At 41.6% G+C, this 20,730-nt stretch overlaps 1 protein-coding gene across 5 annotated transcripts; it reads left to right on the top strand.

The window, feature by feature from the left end:
• Nucleotides 1-5,209: 5,209 nt before the first annotated feature.
• Nucleotides 5,210-20,412, top strand: LOC120900330 (voltage-gated potassium channel subunit beta-2). 5 transcript variants are annotated; one of them, XR_005739186.1, is made up of 13 exons: nt 5,210-5,333; nt 6,047-6,118; nt 6,310-6,410; nt 6,519-6,914; nt 7,684-7,862; nt 11,809-11,879; nt 12,092-12,325; nt 12,541-12,637; nt 12,736-12,863; nt 13,003-13,082; nt 13,167-13,721; nt 13,919-14,105; nt 14,206-20,412. XR_005739186.1 is itself a non-coding variant. In XM_040307177.1 (13 exons), exons 1-13 carry the CDS (start codon nt 5,216-5,218, stop codon nt 14,018-14,020), a joined length of 2,031 nt encoding a protein of 676 aa, XP_040163111.1. In that variant the 5' UTR covers nt 5,210-5,215; the 3' UTR covers nt 14,021-20,412. The 5 variants fall into 5 exon arrangements, 3 of the variants coding, with proteins under 3 accessions (XP_040163111.1, XP_040163110.1, XP_040163112.1); XR_005739185.1 differs by having other exon boundaries at nt 14,179-20,412; XM_040307177.1 differs by having other exon boundaries at nt 13,167-13,433; nt 13,536-13,721; nt 13,919-20,412.
• Nucleotides 20,413-20,730: the final 318 nt, after the last annotated feature.

Here is a 20,730-nt window from a genome sequence, read left to right as displayed (position 1 = left end):
TGCATCAGAATCAAATAGTTTTGGGGTTTCCACACGCACGCACACACACGCACGCGCAAACACACACACACACACACACACACACACACACACACACACACGCGCGCGCGCACGCGATAAGGCACCTACGAACGCGCGCGCGCGAGAACGCACCTACGAAAGCGCACATGCAAGCACGCACCCCCCACCAAACCCCCCCTCCTCTTCCGCTATCATCAGCTATCATATAGCGCATCATCATCCAAAGCGCCGGGCGGGGTGGGGGCATGGTAGAGTGAATGGTCACTTTCCCCGCGCTGTGTGCGTGTGTGTGTGTGACGAGACCCAAAAACTCGAGACAGATTTCGGCACATAAAAAAAAAAAATTATAGCCACTATACATTGTGCTACATGATGCTTAGAAGGTCGTTGAAGCATCAAACATGTTAAAATTAAAAAATATTAGTTTAGTGTTAGACGTTCTCCTACGCTTGTTTTAAATAGGCTTCGTCACCCTCAATTGGCAGGGGCATCGAATGGTCTCATCAGCAGCGGCACGAAATAAAATAAACCATCCATACACCGATAACACTTTGAATCCCAAACCAACCCAACCAGCTTCTCCCACGGCGTCTCAAGGTCACACACAAATTAATAAATGCTAACACCCACCAATAACAATACACAACCGCAATGCACATATGAGTATCAACGCATACACCACAACACCCAATCAGCTGGCGTCGCGGAAGGCACGGGCAGAAGCGCAAGTAAGGCAGGGCAGGCTGAGGGAGGGAGAAGAAGCGGACGAGAAAATGGGCGCCAATTTTTTTAATTTTTGTTGACCGTTTTTTTTGCTCCGCCGCCATAAATAGTTCGTCCATTTCGCCAGCAGATGGCGCAAAACTTGCTCGACCCAGCGCGGGAATCGCTGAAGTCCAGCGCGGGAGACCAGGCCAAATCTGCGCTGGCCAGCGCAGATTTTGGTACATTTTCTGCGCTGGAAACTGCTCGAATTTGCGCAGCGGGATGGGTTTCAACACCAACGAACTTTACTCAAATCTCACTTGCTTCAGTGATGGTGGTTTACATTGGAGTTTAGTATTAAACAATTGTATCGTCGTTCTAGTTCTAGCGATGCATAACTTCAATGCGAAACCATACAACAGTACAGAGGAAATGACAAAGCTCTCCTCCAAGCGAGGAAGCTCCACAGGTTGGGTATCCCACAAACAGATGGCGCCACCAGCTTTTTTTTGCTATTTTTAGAATGCATGAGTCGTTTGCCGTCTGCTAAACGAAGTCTTTCTTTATTCCGTTTAGGTAGAGAGCTTGAGTCATTTAGAAGCCGTTTAGTGGTCGTTTAGTGGATTTGTGGCACTTGGGTATTGAAGTTATTCAATGGATTTAGTTACGATTTTGTGCACGTTATTTGTTTACATTGCACATCAGCTGGTTGCTGTGATGCTTTATCAGTCAGATATTTCGCCTGTCAAATAGTTCATTTCGCTGTATATTTCACCTCATGTGGCCTCACGGTTAGATGTAAACAGCTTTTCTAAATACAAATTGCAAAGGAAATGTGAGGCAAGATTTTATGAGAATTATTGGGCAAAACACCTAAAAAATCATTTTATAAGTTTCCAAATCAAAACAAAAGATGTGAAAAGTGAATAAAACAATGCACATTAGAATTTGGGAAGAATAAAAGGAAGTTCAGCAGTTTCTCGTCTATGTCAGTGTAGTAAGCGATTCATTATAGAGATAGCGCTAGTGTTTAACGTATTTTCATTTGAAATAAGGAGACTTTTGAAGCTCATTTTGTTCGAAGTGTCACGTCAGTTTGGCGGTGACCAGACTCCATACAGTAGAAGCTGCGGAGATAGCATCTGGTTTACGGAATGATTGGTTAAGATTCCTTTAAAAAATAGTCTTGCAGCCAGCATCTGTCAGCAATCTTCTTCTTTTTTCATAAAATCGAAGGGTGTTCAATTTTATTTTTCTCTGCCAACTCGAAAGCCAAAAGTCCAAACATAGGTCAATGTGATTCCATAACAGCGACAATTTTTTTTCTTTAAGCTTCTAAGGTATTTTAATTGAGTGTTTGCTGAGCTTGATTATAAAGTTTTCCGTACATAGTTACGGGACATTTGTTGAAATTATAGGCACTTTCAAATTACGCTATATGAAAAAAAATTAACATACTACAAATAAGCATTACATTACTAACAACGTGTGGTGTCGATTTTACCCCCATTGGCCACATAAGTTTTAGTGACATTTTATACTATATGGTTTAATATAAAAAATACGCACTTTGATACAGAACTAATCCATAGTGTTTATAAAACAATACCATTGATACGGAAACTGTATTTTTTTTTTTGAATAAACACCACAATTCCTTATGTCCCAGAAATAAAAAAAATACATCTGCTGTCAATCAGAAGTACCATGATTTTGTTTTATTGTTCATTTTGACAATTGACAGGTTTATGAACAGTAAAGTTTGACTCAAATATTCGAAACAGAGAATATAAATAATGGTGCTAATTTTTTTCTCAAAAAGTTGTACAAATACTTAAACGACAAGGTGTCGACATTACCCGCAGTGTCAAACCAACCCTGACCTGCCAGATTTATTCTACTGTCATTGGGTCCTCTGATCTATGTTTGGACGTGTATCGTGAGTTTAATGCGCCAATATAAGCCAGCAAGCCTTACCTCGTTCAACAGTGTTAACCTTGACTTTGCGGTTGGTAGCTTCACCTCTATGTTGTTCATTTATTGTTATAGAGGCTCAATTTATTTTTCTACATCTGATTGGCTCTTTAAAATATACTTATGCTCTACAGCAGTTTTGCCAAACTCATTTTGGATCGTGAGCCGGTTTACAGTTAAAAATATTCCCACGTGCCGCAGTTGAGCAGGTGGGTTTGCGCAGTTTGAGTATTCAAGTTTTTTATATTTAAAAAAGATTAAAACAAAAAAAAATTCAATGGTTCAATAGGAAGGATCTGGTGGTTGTAAAGATTCCATTTATTGAAAAATCACATAATCAATGACTAAAAGGGTACAAATATTAATATTTTTTAGTTTTTGTAAATTGTTGTGTCAATTGGGTTTTCCTTCACCCACTGCACCACAAGGAGCTTGTGATCGCGAAAATAACTAAAAACTTATCCTTGGACCTGGAATCAAGTATACATGTTTTCGTACCCACCAACCAATTCATGCATGCCAAATTCTTCTCAAGACATTTTGATTAGGTAGAAATGAAAGAACTTAGAAATAACATCATACTGAGCATAACAGTTCATGATATTTACTCATAACTTCAGTGACCGTCGCCCTAGCTCGGAAATTTAATATTTCTAATGCATTCCAGATATTTGCCAATTTTGAAGCTTCCTGAACAGTTCTTTAAACCTCGTATCAGCATATTGTCTTCGATATCGATGAGGATACTCTTCGCCTATGTGAGTGCGAAAAATCCGACCAGTATCTAAAAAAAACTCATGGAACTCATAGCAAATATACATATTTTCAGAACTTGTGTTCTAAATTTTAGTCATTTAATAGGCACACGAAGTTATTACAATAGCTCATAAGCTTATTACAATAGCTCATAAGAGCTTATTACAATAGCTCATAATTATAGCAATGCATCGGCCAAAGTGGCCATTTTGTTCGAGATAATATTCGACCTTCAGTCGACCTCGTAAAATTCACATCTATTTTAAAGTGCTTGGTTTTCCAAGATTTTTAAATGTATCGGCCAGATTTTTTGTAGACGCAAAGCTAAAGAGTTTCCTAATTAATGAAGTGAAGAAAGTGGTATTTCGATACATAATATGCGAACTGTCCAGAAAGCCTCAAAGCTTTAAAATAGGTGAAAATGTGAGGAGACCGACTTTAGGGTGCCGCCACTAACCAACTACAATGCACATGCCCTCAATGTAATCAATTAGAGTACTGAATGATAGATGTAGGCATTCATTTAGTGAAACAGTAGAGGTCTTCACGTCTTGGATAGTTAGTGGTTATCCAAATCATGGCGTTATTCTATGCTGCAAAAAAGGAAAGCTACTTGGAGTGGACCGCAGTCATGAGTTAAAGCTCCACAATACCCGGTATCGCTTACTGGCTTGGTGCATGTGGCACTCTCAATTGACCAACGCCCATATTGACCAACGATCAATTGACCAAAAATCCGTACATTTTGCCAGCAACATTGTATGGATTTGACAGCTAGCGCAACTTTGTTGCTGACCGAATTCAAACCAATTTGATTTTTTTCTAGCACCATTTTCTATTTACCTTGGTCATTTTCTATTTACCTTGGTGTAAATAACTTTTATATTCAACAATTTCTAACAATTTTGCCAATTGTTATCAAATTTGAAGATACAACCTTTTAGTTGAAGTATCGTCATCATTAAAGTATCATCAATCCTGTATCGCAGTTCTTCGTGTGAGCACGTAGCGCATGGCAAGAGAGCGATGAGAGCGAATTTCTGGTACAATTGTATCATTGCAATAAGCGGCTTTCTTTGCGGGTTCTTGTACTTCTCATTTATTTGTTCTCACCTAGATACCGGTGCTGTGGCAGACAAAAGTTGTACAAAAAAGACATTTTGGCCGAAAATGTGTGTGTGTGTTTTTTTTTTAAATTAATTTGTAGTTAAATATTTGATCGCAAACAGAAATAAAAATGACTGATCATTTTTTTCAATTATATTGCCATTATATTATATTTTCTATCCATACACACTCATACCACATTGAACTATCATCCTGTTTTCTTATCCCTTGCAGCTGCTCTAGATGGAGGCGCCCAGTGGCTAGTACTCCATGTGATGGAGACGCCCAGTGGCTAGTACATATTTTCATTGTTTATTATATTGTATTGACTTGTTGATACTCATTAACTCCAAAATAAATCAAATATAGCTATTGACAATAGCATATTAAATTGCATCAACTGTCGTTTTGAATTTGCCGTGTTTTAAAATTGTTCGATTCTTTCAATCCCCAACACTAGACGAGTGGTTTATGTAGTGAAAACCTTTTTGAATATTTCAGATGATTTTTCAGTTGTTTCAAATAAAAACACGGTTTTGTGTAATTATTGTCCAGCATATGTCACGCGTATGACCAGCATACAGACCACACTTCCAAATTCAATTGAAAGCCCGATGATAGTTATATTTATAAAGTAACGGTTTTGTGGCGCATGCGTGCGAGCAGCTTCCTCGGTAAACTCAGGTCACAAGAGACATTCCGGTGGTCGGTCGGTGGTTCGGGATTGTTAGAAAATTTCAGTCGTTTATTTTGGCCAGAAACAAAGTTATGTAAGTAACAAAAAAAAATACACACAGTCGAGTATAAACTGTTGCTTTACCGAAGCCATTTGCTTGACATCGGTAGTGTTTCGTTGCGGATCTGGGTGTTGCGTTTCATGTTTCGGGCCAAACCCAGATTGATCTGTGTTTCACCGTACGTGGTTTAGTGTCGTAAAGAATTCTCGTCGATCTTTGCTGGTTGGTAGAGAAAGGCCTATGTTTTTTTGTCTTCTTCTTCCTCTTCTTTCTAGTCTCTCACTCTCACCCTTGATAATTGGTATCCGTTTTCGCATCATAATTTCTGTGGCATTTTCCGTACCAAAATAACGTAAATCTTCAGACGGCAGAGGCATCTGGTCGAACATTTATACCATTTCAAAATGTGCGACGCGAGCAACCGCTTCTTGCGGAGTAGTTTTTGCACATAGAAAAAGAAACAGATCCACCCTTGAAAAGTTTTGCATTGATTCCATCTGTGGCAAAAAAACACGCTCACACACACACACACACACACACACAAATAGTCCCGTCTTTTGGATAAAAAAGTCAATGCCAAATGGAGTGGCAGAACTAACTGTTGCAAAGTGTTTCGAATAGTGCTTGATTTCTATAGTTTTGGTGTAATTGATGGCTGGAAATTTTGCTTATTTAGTTCAGCAGAAGAAAAAAAAACAAATAAAAGATTGAAAAGAAAGCATTTCATCTTTACTCTCTCGTTGTAGTGAACATCAAACTGGCTCATCAGTTTTGGTTCTCATTTCCTCCGCCAGGGGCGTCTGGTGGGAGCTCTTCAAGTAAGTACAATAGAAATAATTCTCTTAATGTACAGAACAAAATAGCTGCTGAATAGTTGTAACTCAATTAGGCAGCAATAGCCACCTAATTGAGTGGTAGTGTCTGAGCAAATCTGCCAACTCAATGCAGAGCAATAAGCATTACTACCTACTTTAAAATTATTTTCCCAAAATCACTCCCCTCCACACAGGGCAAGCCGATGAGGAGAAAGCAAAGGAGCGACAGAAAAATGATTCCGCGGATAGGGAACAACACCACAAGCAGCAGAAGCTCGACGCCGCCAACTGCAAGGTACGTCACAACAGGTGTTTAATGTCGAGATTTCAACAGGCATTTTCAAGGTCCATTCCTACTCCAACTCCGGTTTGCATTTGTTTCGTGTTTTTCCTGTTGTTGTAGCGCGAGGCACGGGAAATAAGGCAGCTCGACAACGAACTGTTGAATCAGCGCCGGGCCCAAGAAAGGGAACGACAGGCACAGCTCGGTTCGGAGCGACAGGCGGCAGCACTGGCTACTGGTACGACGGCGACTGTGCCTGTCGGTACTACATCACCACCACCGTCGTCGACCGGTTCGGGTGACAGGACGTTCCGCCAGGCCGAGCCGTTCTATGCGGAAGGCAGCATTTCGACGACACCTGGCCGGACGCCACCGAACACAATAGCGGAGGAGAAGTCTCCCGTGCTGCTGGCGGGCGTAAAAACTCCCCTGCTCGAGGACACGTCGTTCGGTGGCACCAACACAACTCTCATGGAAACTTTGCAAACCAGTGCCGCAGCGGTAACACCGAAGGAGGTAATGTAAAATAATGTTCGGCCTTGCATGGCTCGGTCGTTTCAACAGGTGCACACCAACAAACAAACACACGCACACCTGTTGGCGAGAAAGCAAAAGCTTGCCATTTAATGTTTATTGCTGTACCAGGTAAAGGGGTGTGTTTAATACCATTTCGATTAAAAATTCAATTTTATGAGTCATCGCCGTTGCACATGTACCGTCCCAAAGCCAAAACATTGGGAAACGTGACAGTGCCCTTTTGCTTTCAAAATATTCCTACATGTGATTACTGTACGCGAAGCGTATTGGCAAAACGCCAAATTCACGCCAATTATGCAAACGGTCGCTTTCTCTTGGAAAGTTCGTTCCGTCGTACCGTACGGGGCATTGCAAACCGACTGTGCAGGACAGTAAAGCAAAGCTAATCGATATTGATCGCTCAACTGTCAAGGGAGATTTTGCCCAACAGCTATAGTACGACGGCAACGGACAAAAAATCAATTATTTTATACCCTTAAATGCACGTTTGCGCCGCAAGCTGGTTCGCTGTTTTGCTCAAATTTTACTGTGATTTGAGCAAAACATCGAACCAGCTTGCGGCGCAAACGTGCATTTAAGGGTATAAAATAATTGATTTTTTGTCCGTTGGCGGATTTGTCGACAGGTAGATGTGGTGGATCTGGAACAAAATTTACCAACAACGAAATTTGCTAAATGTCTGATTTTATTCCATCTATACATCAAGCGTAATACTAAAACCGTTTCTTCTGTCTGTCTCTGTTTGCAGGAAGAGCAGCGTAGTGCAGCAGGCGTGCTCGCGGCAGCTTTGCAAAAAGTGCCACAGGAAAAAGGGCTTCCTGAAACATCGCACCTGCAAGACTTTCCCAAAGGTCGCCAGGACTCAACTGAAAGCGAAATTTCGACAATATACTCTCAGTCACAATCGGATGCTTGCCACAAGATGATGTAGGTTTTGTTTCGTACTCGTCTGTAGTGATTGGGTTTAGCATTCCTTAGCATTTGGGGACAAAGCACATCATACGATAGGAGCGCATCTGATCCCTTACATTAGGGAAATGTCTGCACGGTATAATTTTTTCCGTGGCTTAATTATTAAGCATCTTAATATTCGTTTTTTGCAAATTCGAGCCTATTTGAGATATTGCCTGCTCTATTTTGGCTTGTTTTTGTACTCGGTTGCTAAAACCGTATGATAACACTCACCTACCCACCGTCATGCTGCATATCCGAGCAGCGGTTTTGGTGCAATGGTTCATTCAAGAATGGCTGTGCGTATATGGCTGTGTGAATATGTATGTACGCATGGTACCACTCTCCGCTCTCCCAACGTCATTCCAGCGAGAGGTAGCAGGCTTCGGAAAAGGATCGCTACGGTAGTGTTGGGATAGTGAAATGAAAACAAACAAAAAAAGGAAAGAAGCAAAACTCTCTCGCTCTCTCGCTCTCTCTCGCAAACTCAGTGTTTTCCAGCTCGGCTCGGAGAGTATAGCGGCACATCGTCGGAGCACTGTGTCAGTGGAGAACGCAATGAAATAAACATCATAGGATTGGAAAATTCAATGCGTTCTCAGCGTTCCGTGTTGTCGCAACGTCGTGTTTAGCTTCCATCTTCGTAAATGAAGTGTTATGTAAAAGTGTGAATTATTATTTATTTCGTTTCCGGTTTGGTGTCTAGTGGTGTCAATTATTCGACCGTGCGTGTCTGTGTGTATGTGTGCGTGCGTGAGCGTGCGTGCGTGTGTGTCCGGTGTCATTGTGTTCATACATGTTCAATTATTTAATTGATCCCGATCCGTCGTTAGCATAACGTGAGAAGGAAAAACAGTGCAATAATTAATGTATTCGAAATGGTGACTTTGCTGGTGGACGACACGCCGAGGCTTGTGATGGCAACGTCTGCAACGATGATGGTGTTTGGTGTGGTTGTTGGTGGGGCCGTTGGGGAAGTGGTTGATTGTTTGCTCGATTCAATTCAATACCATCGGTGCTGCGTCAACGGCACTGAAGCACGGTGGGCCAGGATATCCTTTGTTGTTACATAAGCATAATTATCCCTAAGTTATTCATCGTCAGAGCTGCGTACCTGCAACGGAAATCGATGCTGGTGCTGGTGTGTAATGCGGTGCCGTGTTTTTTGTGTGTGCCGCAAAGGAGCAGGTGCGACAGAAAAGCCCCCCCGCTGCTGTAACGCGGTGATGTGGTGAGAAAAATCAATTTCAAATTCACAATGTCCTTCAAAACGCATGGTGATTGTGCGGTTTTCCTGATGTTTGGAGGTAAAATAAAAAGAAAAGAAAAAAAACACACACACACACACGCCATAATCGTGTGAAACGTGTGCGAAAAGTGAGATCGTGCTTGATACGAAAGAGATAGCCTCTATGAAAGAGTCAAAAGAGCACAATATAGCGAGGAAAAGTAGAGTGTTTGAATGTTGCAAAACAAAAGACGCTAATATTCGACAACGAAATGCTCTGCCAGTGTGAAATTGGGCATTAACTCACATCAGAAAGTACCGCAGGATAAAAATTGCAAAGCTACAGAACACGTTTCGGCGGTTCTCATATCCAATGCTACTCCTATTTTATCTTTTATTACTTATGCTCTAACAAACTCTGTCTCTATTTCTCTATCTCTCGCTCTTTCTCTCTGTGTCTCTGTCTGTTTTTTTTTTCTTTTTTGCTTTTTGTATTTATCTCCTTCCCTTGCTTTCATATTTGGTTTGTTCATGTCAATGTGAAAATCAAATTTTCCTCAGCATTGAGATTTTTTTCTCTATCTCTCTCTCACACACAAGTGCATCATTTCGCTTTCTCTTACAGTTTCTCTCTCTCTTTCTTATTATTTTGCCATTCTGCAACGCGCTTGCCATAACCATCCTAAAGATCCTTTGTATATTTTGTCTTCTTTCCTCTTTTTCTCTCTCTCTCTCTCTCACACATACACACACACACATTTTCTCTCTTTTCCTCTTTCTCTCTTCTCTATATCCCCTATCAAACTCTCATCACCCAAAATCTCTCTCTTTCTTTTGCTTGTCACATTGCTCTCTGTCAATCCGCATTTTCACATTGTTCTCCCTTTTATAAACTCTCACCGGTCATGGTTTTGCAGCTCTTTTATCTCTTGCCGCGCGTGTTCGTGCCTTGTCTCGCTGTGTGCTTTAGTGCACGCAGAGCATACTAAGTTTGTCACTCTTGCCCTCAGGCCGTCGGTTGGCAAGCATGCGATCTGGGACTTTTCTCAGGCGAAAAGATTCGTGCTATCGCGCTTCGAAAAGTAGTGCAGTTTTACTCGTATGCGACACTTTCCGACTCCTTTCCTGGTGCTGCAGTAGTGTGATTTTTGCAGCGAGATCCAGTGCTCGCACGACGGGACGGAATATCTGTCTAGTGGTGCCCGGTACGCGTTCATTCGACCAGAAAAATAGGTGCCGTTTCGTGCGTTTGTGTTAATTTTGTGAATTCTCTCGGTCGGTCTCTGGCCAGCGATACGGCTAAAACTGTCGCCACTGGCTGGTACAGAGCCGTACTAATCAGCTTCTGCTCGTCGGTGTCGTCCTGCCTCGTTCCCCATCTACATCACCTTTGTCGTCGTCGTTGCCGCCGTTGCCGTCGTCGTTGCCGTCGTCGTTGCCGTCACCACCAACCACCAGCCACCATCATCGACATCAGTGTCAGTTCAAATTTTCTTTATACCTTGATCACCTAGACACGACGATAAGTGAAGTTTGGTGGAAAAAGGAAATTTTGTAGGAAAAAAACGGACATTTCCGGTATGTCGATCGTGTTATGTAATGTTGCTTCAAAAACTAATAACGACAATAACGTTAACAATGACAATATTAGTGAGGATTCAAATCCGGTTACAATCTACAGGTACAAATTCCAACAAATGGATCCGTCCGAATGACGGCAGTGCGCTCACGGGGAGGGTGGTGTTTGTGGACACGGTGAACATTTTTTTGGTCATTACAAATGTCGCGCTGTGCTTGTCGGGGTGGGGAAAAGATAGCATACGATTTGTGTGTGCTTGTGTGTGTGTGTGCACAAAGTTGAAAAGTAAAGGCACACCACGGCCTATGAAATACCGATGGCATCACATCAATTTAGTTTGCTACCGCTTGGTGGAACCACGTACAGCACTTATGCGTGATTTTCACACGGGTGATGTTCGTTTCGCAGCAGAAATCAAAGTTGACAAAAAATGTTGGGTCATGGGAGTGAATTCCCATCATTTTGCGTTACCTTCCGTTTATAATTAGATATGCTAAGCCGCGGCGGCCAGAGTACGGTAACATCGGTATGGTTAATATTAGCTGCCGCTAGTCGGCTGATCTTGCTTTTGGTGAACCGACTGTTCCTAGGAATGGTTGACGTTACTATCTAACAAATTGGAAAAATGTTCACAGTTTGGCGTTCGATTCGGCCCTACCGCCATGGGGTAGATTGATTTGGTAGAATGTCATTTTTTGTTCAATTCACATTTTGTTCAATTCAATTTTGTTCGCAAACGAGATTACCGAACACTGTCGGATAGTTGCGATTGTTGCAACCCGGCGAAGGGAGGGAAAACTTATCAGCACGTTCACACACTTTTAATTGGAATACTAGAAACCAATCTCATCCCTCTCCTTTCACGAAGAATTCCTCCACGGGCCGGAAAATTGCTCACAGACACGAAAACAAGAATCGAAAGTAATTAAACTGGCCAACTGGTCTATATCCATCCATTCACGCTCTTAATATGATCTTAGCCGCGTTACGTACCGTACTTAATTATTAGAGCAACAGTAATTAATTAACTTCTTTTCCGTGACCCAATCCATCCCGATATTCCTGCGGTCCTCCCGCGTTCCACGCAATTCCTTTTATTGATCATCTCGTTACAGGTGCCGAGCTCCTATAGCTTCACTGGATTGCATGGAGGAATTTAGTGGCACGACTGCTCAGCTTGATTTTGGTAAGTCTGTGAACAGAGTTCAATCTATATTAACGGCAATCACGAATCATTCGCTTGGCTTTGGGTGTATCGACCATGCGAGAATGATGTTGCAATTAACGATATTGGTTTTGTAGTCAAATATACTTGGGAGAATATAAACCTTAATCGTTAATTCCTGTTTAAAATAAGCTTTACAATGTGTATCTTCTCTCCCATCAACACTTGATCAGGTCGTTCCACAAGTTTGGGGTCGAATCCGGCCATCCAGATACGCAGCAATGCGACCACAACGCCTGGCTTGCGCTACAAAAATCTCGGCAAGAGTGGCCTGCGTGTGTCGAACGTTGGTCTCGGCACATGGCCCATTTTCTCGCCGGGCGTTTCAGAGGAGCAGGCGGAAGCCATCCTGCGTCTGGCCGTCGATAGCGGCATCAACCTGTTCGACCTTTCCGAAGCGCACTCAGGTAGGCAGGGAGTGCATGTGTGTGTGTGTGTGTGTGTGTGTGTGTGTGTGTGTGTGTGTGTGTGTGTGTGTGTGTGTGTGTGTGTGTGTGTGTGTGTGTGTGTGTGTGTGTGTGGCTAATGCGTTCCCAAAACGGAAACGAGCCGCGTCGCTGAACCATATGCCATATTGTATTGTAACCTCTATCGCCTCCCCCCCTCCCCCCAAACACACCAGGTACACGTGCGGAAATAGAGCTGGGCAAGATCATTCAAAAGGCAGGATGGAAACGGACCAGCTTCGTCATAACAACCAAAATTTATTGGAGCACAAAGTAAGAGCGCTGCCGACGTGTTGCAGCATTTCGCAGATGAGTGCGTGCATGGAGATCTATTTTTAATATTTTTACCATCGGCTGTAATCTTTTGCTAGATCCGAAGAGCGCGGATTATCGAGAAAACACATCATTGAAAGTGTCCAAGCGAGCCTGCAAAGGTTGCAGCTGCCGTACATCGACGTCATACTGGTGCACAAGGCGGACTCGATGTGTCCGATGGAAGGTGAGTTTTTCTATTTCGTTTTTTACTCCCCCCCCCCCCCCGCAATTCATTAATGGAATGGTGCCGCAAAAGAGGCCGAACCGTAGTTCGAAAACGGAATGCAAAACTAATGGCTGTTTGCGTTATGAATTGGTTGCAGAAATTGTGCGAGCAATGAATTACGTCATATCGCAGGGATGGTCAATGTACTGGGGAACGGCGCGCTGGTCACCGGTGGAGGTAAGGTGGAACACCGTTAGCACCGTGCTGTTTGCATTGAACAGGCATAGAATATAATTAATTCAACCGTGTACTGGTCCGCAGATCATGGAGGCCTACACCAACTGCCGTCAGTTTAACTGCGTAACGCCTATCGTGGAACAGTCGGAGTATCATATGTTCTGCCGGGAAAAGGCGGAACTCTACCTGCCGGAGATGTACAACAAGATCGGGGTCGGTTTTATGGCTTGGGGTCCACTGTCCATGTATTTGGGTGATGCCCAGAATGGCGAGAAGCTCTGGATACCGAAGGGATCGTTGAAGAGCAAGAGCCAAAGCTACTCCTGGATTGAGGACGAAGTAAACAAAGAAGTAAGTGAACGATTCGCGACCAGACCGCACTGTAGCGTACATATCTGTGTTCTTTTCTTTCTAATTCTCCTCCATCTGGCGGTAATGTTGCATTTGCGCAAGGATCTGCAGGACGAAGCACGCCGGCTGTACGACAAAGCGCGTGACATTAGCAATCTGGCAGAAAAGCTGGGCTGCAATGCGGTACAGCTGTCCATTGCGTGGTCGCTCAAGCATGAACCGGTACAGTGTTTGCTGCTCGGTGCAACTTCACCCGAACAGCTGCACCAAAGCTTGCAAGCGCTACAGGTAAGTTTGATCGGAATGAGGTGGGGCTATCGCTACGCCGATATTGAATTGTATTTTAATAAATAAGTACACATGCACCTGAGTCCATAGCCATGAACAGCTTGATAGCTTTTATGCACTGCATCTTATTTACAGACAGTGATTTTGGGATGCAGTTTGTCCTACAATAATTCCATTTTGGGTCACTCAATTTACAGTTACTGCCACGGCTATCGACCGGTGTGATGCTGGAGATAGAACGCATCCTCGAAAACAAACCGGTGCGTCCACCGCCGATATCTACGCTTGCGCTTCGGTGACAATCAGCCTGCCCCCCGGGGCCTCCTAGCGAAAGCGGAGTTCCGTGTGGGGCAGAATCGCCTAAAGAGGAAGACATTAGCATGGGTGAGGAGCAGAAAGAATCGCAAAAGATTAGCTTCTGCGAAATTCAGTGACAAAACGAGAATTTAGTAACCAGTAACCAATTTGTAAACGTCGTCACTAGTGTTACGGAACGTAGCTCAACACTAACGCTTCAAGACCGCTGCCAAACACCAGCAGCACAGCAGCAACAGCAACAGCAGCAGCACCAGCAAACGCATCAACAGCGCCGGCTGTCCGGCTATCCGCAGCAGCCGCACCAGCCACAGCCTCAGCAGCATCAGCAGTATCAGCAGCGTCAGCAGTGCAATAATCAACAGCAGCGAATGCAAAAGCAGCTTGTAAGGCACCCGAAGCTTTGGAAGCAGCGGCACGACCGAAGCGTGCTGAAGCCGAGCCTGCTAAGCCTGGAGTCGCTGAGCGTTAGTTTGGAGAGTCTGTTTTACGAGCAGAACGGTTTAGATAGCAAATTTAACAATTCCTCCACGGCAACCGGTACGATGCAGTCGACAAGCAGTACGGTTAGCACTACCAGCGAAGCTACTGGGCTGGCTGAGGACAAGCAGCAGGCACGCCAATTAGTAGACTGCTTGAAGTCAATTGACAACACGTTGATGGGTGAGAAACGGATTAGGTATAAGATTTCGTACAGCTTCAAATCGCTGGACAGCAATTGCAAATCGTTGTTCAACATTCTGCGCGGCAAAGGTAGCGCCAACGGGGTAGCACCTGCTAAACAGGCACCGTTGCCGGAAGATTGTAAGCAGCCGACGCCATCCTCCAACGCTCTCGTGACTGCACGGCACGTACACCAGAATGGGTTTCGAATGCTGTTTAACCGTAAGCTGTTGAGTGATCGCAGGGACAGTGTCCTCCTTACACCCTGCGTTGACGTGATCGAGAAGTAGAAGTGGATGCACAAGGGTACACTGAGTCATGAGGGTCTTCCACTGTTCAGCTCCCACATGACTGGCTCAATCTTCAAAGCAATCTACGTTTGCAGAACGTGTCCCGAAATCGGGGAAAAGCAACCTGGCTAAGTGAAGCTACAGCCCAAGAAAAAAACTGCTGCTTTCGGGGTATGTTGTCTGCTACTTCCACTCATAAATAGTAGCAGTATCAGTCGATGCGGTGGTTATCAGACGCTTTGTTGACGTGGCACAGTGAATTGGACGTCTTAGTGGTAAACAGCAAGACGTTCAAGAAATGGGAACAAGGCGAAATATGCAATTGCAACAAACACACAAAAATGTTGTTAACGTCTATACTTATGATGTTAAAATTCTTATAACTATTATTCACAGATTCTTATCGTTGTCTCGTAAGATAAAAGCTCTTCGCTACGAAGCTTACAATAAGAAGGTGCCGATAATGAGCCAGCGGGCAGTAGACCATTTTGAGGGCAATATCTCGCAAGTATAGTAAGCTTTCTGATTATAAGAAAAAAAAATAACACCCACACCCACACAATCTTTCGCACATGAAACACACATTGAAACGCGGTGCGCCGAACGGAACCAAGGGCAAACCAGTATAGCTAGTAGCAGTGGAAACGAAATGCGTTAATTTACTTCAAACACTCGGGCGAAAGAATAGCCTATAAAACGATAATTCTATTTCTAAGAAAGAGCCTATACCAGTAGAAAGAAAAACTAACAACAATGTTTCAGAAACTCACTCACTATCTATATACTTATACTCGTATCGTTATAATATGTTGCTTCCTGATCTGCTACGAAAGGCTCGTGATTGATAAAACATATAAGCGGAAAACAAACAACTAAAACAACAACAAAAAAGATTACCATTAATCGAACAGCCTGAAATAGCCTTTACGTGTCACTGTTGAAAGGCAAACGCGAGTTAAACCAAGCTGAACGAGAAGATAACTATGAAAGATGACAATGCAATAGCAGAACATTGAACACACAGCCACACACGCTCTATTACACAAAAATCACTAACTCGCTCTTTGACTACCGCTCTCGATTTTGCTGCCAGCATACTAATGAAAGCAATTTAAAACGGTACAGCATATCATCATTAGTTAGGTTTAAAGGTGATAAAGGACGGCAAATAATTTATTGTTTTGCATTTAATGCATCATTTCTTGTCAAATCTCTAAACGTCTGAACGTTTACTCGTGCCGGAACAGATTAGTGGTTGCTTCACGTTTTATATACACTTAGTTGATGTGTTACGGGATGGCTATGTTTAATTACTTTCTAGATATGCTAAACTATACACCACCTTGAGATTAAATATGTAAAGCTAACATAGCTATATGAACGGGTGAAAAGCTTAAACAAAGTCACTAATCGAAACTTCATTGCTCACCGGGTGCGATCGAGCGTGAACTCTGTTTAGCAAAAACTGTTGACTTTAGTAGGGAAATTGTGCTCATGTAAATTTAAATTATAGATTTCTATTCCCTCATTAACACCTTGGGAATCTGGAAAATAATTAGTTTGGCGCGAGTAAGTAAGTAAACTAAACTCATTTAGTTCCGACAAAGTGGCGGTGATACAAGCTGATGGAGACGTAAAATCAAATCTAGATGACGTCGAATCTGTATTGCCAATCGGAATTTATTGAACAGCTACAGCAGCAACAACATCAACATCAGCCTAAAGTGATTTTTACAAGTATCAAGCATATGAGCCGCAGTATCGATTAGTTAGATAGATATAAAGTAGATTAAGGAAATGGACGCGATATGAAAGCGTTAAGGCATATTTTAGGGAGAATGCTACAAATTACTTAGGACATTCTGTTCTTTCACTTTTTTTTCGAGCTCTCCAGTGGCTACATGAACATAACATGAAAAGAAGAGTGAAATGTGTATGGAATGACACCATTACATGGGGAACGGATTACAATAGCTTGGATTGTTTCGAGGTCCGTAAGCTACCCCAAGAATGCTTTATTGATTATAATCGCGATAAAAGGGAATGAAACATACGGTAAAAGCTAATGATGCATAGCGTGGTATACTATAACAGTCAACGGTAGCAACACAATGGCAAAATAAAAGATATTAGCAGCAAGCTTAACTCATTTGTGAAGAAGAAATCAAAACAATGGAAAGCATCCGTCAACATTGCGACTAATGAAAATTTAACGATTATTCCATCCTGCTCGAGCAGCATCCTAAGCTCGATAACAAGTCTTTGTCGAATGTGTTTGTTCATTGTTTATAACAAGGAAATGTGCAAAACTTCATTATTAAACTAACAGCCGATAAAGCTGTGTAAATTCAAGTAACGGCAAATTGACCGTATGCCAGTCGGAAATGAGAGTTATTTCAGTACAACATATGTAACAAAACACAAAACAAAAGCGAATAATATGAATAAGCAAGCACCCCAAAACTAAATATCTAATGGGGGGTAAAGGTAAACAAAAACAAACCAACTAAATTGAAGCTTGTCGCCTACAAACAGCAACGCCAGGCTGTTGAAATGAACAGTAAACCAGATGCTAAACACACTCGTCTCACTCGTTCGAGAACTCGCACGGGAAGCTGAGCGTACGGGATTGATGCAGCATGGCGTAATGTCCGCGGCAAGTAACATTTTTTGCAATATCATTCTAATAGCAATGTAGTTCAACTAAGTTAAAAAGAAACTCTTTCCAGGACATGAATCTGGACGAGAGCATTAGGAAAAACAAAACTCGAGAATAATATAAATATATATATATTTAATGAATAGTATATACATCTTATAACAACAACAAAAGAAAAGTTAAAGCAAACAAACAATAATTTTACTATCTTCAGCTCTGCCAAAAGTGCATCTTTTAGAATAATTATAAATCAAAACAAACCAATGGGACATGGGGAAATCGACACGAGGATGTGAATCTGCACGGGGCTTCTCTTTCATGCTCTACCAATTCGTCGTATTTAATGGAGTACGTATCGATGGAATGATATGTATAGGGGTATGTGGTTAGCAATTTGAATGTGCAGGAACACAAACACAGTGATCCATCCTGATATTTATGTATAGTAGCAAACAAGAGTAACGACATAAAAGAACAACAATAACAGAACGATAAAAGTCCAGCTCTCTTATGAAGTGATTCTACTACTTTAAGTATATTCATTTTGAAAAGGAATAAAAAAACGAACAAAAAAAAAAGAAACAAACAAAACAGCACATTTGTTCATCAAATAAAGATAGCGCAGTCAACACGAAAACACTAAACGCAAGTAGATACGATTTAAAGCAAAACACGCTAAACCAGTTGGCAGTCATATAGCCTAGAAGCGTACAGCGTTGTACTGCTTATTGTATGTGAATGTAGTGGGAGGAGTGTGAAAACAAACCTCAATCGAATGGCGAATGGCACGTGATGTAATAATGTAAACGCAATGCATAAGCAAAACCCAACCAACACACACACACACACACATATTAGCGGTAGTAGCAACTAATAAGTAAAGCAAAACAAAAATAAAACAAAAAAGAAACAAAACTAACGACACCAATCGTAGCAATTCGAAGTGTTCGAACATGGTTAAGATGAAATTCGGTAGTACGATAATGAAACTAAACGCAAGGAGTGAATTAAAAACAAAAACAAACAAACAAAACAAAACAAAACAAAACACTTACATAGCGAACAAGCTTAACGAGCGTGTTGTTTTCTATTTTACAAGCCTTCTTCATGTAGCACGTGCCGGACACATGGGCTGTTTACTGAGCAACGGACATGCTATACTCTTACTACTACGGTTCTGTTAAACCAAGACAAACGCGTTGTTACGGACGGAGATGCTGAATAGCTAGCTTTCTCTAGATAGCATATTTTATCGGTTTTTGCTTTGAGCACTACCTTTACTCTACGAGCCTGTCGATAGTAGTATTTTTTTTAAACACGTTATACCTACATATATTTAAACATTAAATGATTCAATATTTTCTCACAGCCAGGCCAGCCGACCGGCTGTTAGATCATAGATGGTAGCGGCATGATTCTATACAAATATAATAACGTGCATAAAAACGAACGGGCGTGCTTGCCTTTGAACGTAGAAAGATGCTGCCACATGTATGGCTTTTTTCACACAGAGAAAGAGAGAGAGAGAGAGAGAAAAAGGAAGAACAAGGAGGATACGATTGCAGCCAGGATGGACATGTTCATCATGACATGACTAGATAACACAAAGAAATTGAAACTACCAGCATCCATACTATTTAAATGCAATCGCTGAAGAGTAAAACTGCAACTAAATGAACAGCTAGTTACATACTTTTTCAAATTTTTCTTCTGACGCGTAATGATGGGATTTAAATTTAATGCAGAACATGCGTACTAATAAAACAACACTTAACAATTGTGATAAAACAACAAAACCGAACACTACAAACTTGCTTGTAAATCGTAATATAACGTTTACTTATTATGCACACCAAAACGGAATAGAAACAAAGAAAACGATAAGAAAACACATACATAAAGGAAAAGCGAAAGAGAGTGAGCGAGCGATGGAAAGGGAGAAAGAGAGATATTGAAGTAATTCACATAATAGAAAGTTTTCAACAACAAAAAATCAACGAATAAAGCAAACTGTTTGCAAAACACCTATTTCGGGATTTTCTCAATATCCCCACTCTTTTTTGGATAGTGATCCGTGATTAAAACTATAAAAAACACTGCTGTTTGGTGCGTCGGTCCAGCAGACACAGTTTCAAACAATTTTGGAATTTACCTTATAAAAGATTCCATTCCTGACCAAAGTGTAACAAAAGTTTGAATAGTGGAACCCCATCTGTCACGTAAATTTGACGACAACATCAAACCAACCATCCTTGTTAGTGTGTTGTCTTGTGTTGTGTGTGTATGGATTTCCGTGCAGTTCACAACACAAACACACAAACACCTTTATTTTGCAATTTTTTTTCTTGAACCGATTTGTTAAGGTTTTTAAAGAGTCCAATTCGATCTGATTAGAAAACCACAGCCATTAAGCTATTGTAGGAGCACGCGGAACCGCATCGCAAGCACACATAGATAGAGCGAAAATGGGCAAAGATGCGCTATATTAAGTTCGACACAGTAGTCACGAAAGCAATGAGAATCCTCTTGATTGTATCCAGAGTCAAGCTAGGATATTTATCAAAAAACAAAAAAACAAACGAACAAACTAAAGAAAGGTGTATATGTATACCTGTGCATATAAAAATTCCAGATATAGGAAGTTTCTTCTTGAATCCGAGTTTTCTAAGTTGAACGAAACCGTTTTAGAATAAAAATTATGACATCCTATTACTGCTTTAAACTTGTTGAAAATAATAAAAAAAACCCCACTTAAAAGATAAAACAGGCTTACGTAATAATGCTTGCGTGTTGATACTCAGTATTGGTTGTTGTTTCCATACCTTACTTTAACACTCCATGAACTCAAACAAATTTAATTCATTTTTATGCTTACCATAAGCTTAAAATTCAACATGATCCAATATTGATTCTCTATTACAGCAATCGGTAAATTTTTGAGGTAAAGGGCCAAATTTATGAAATCGCCGATAGCTGCGGGCCAGGAAAATACATATTTTTTGCACCAAAATTATTACATTGTAAAATTTTATAAACAAAATAATCGATGTTTTAAAAATTCAAAACAACACATCAAGAGCAA

Source organism: Anopheles arabiensis, chromosome 3 (assembly GCF_016920715.1).
Source record: "Anopheles arabiensis isolate DONGOLA chromosome 3, AaraD3, whole genome shotgun sequence".
Taxonomy (NCBI): Eukaryota; Metazoa; Arthropoda; class Insecta; order Diptera; family Culicidae; genus Anopheles; species Anopheles arabiensis.
The sequence above is the reverse complement of the archived record's forward strand: the minus strand, read 5'-3'. Positions and strand labels throughout refer to the sequence as shown.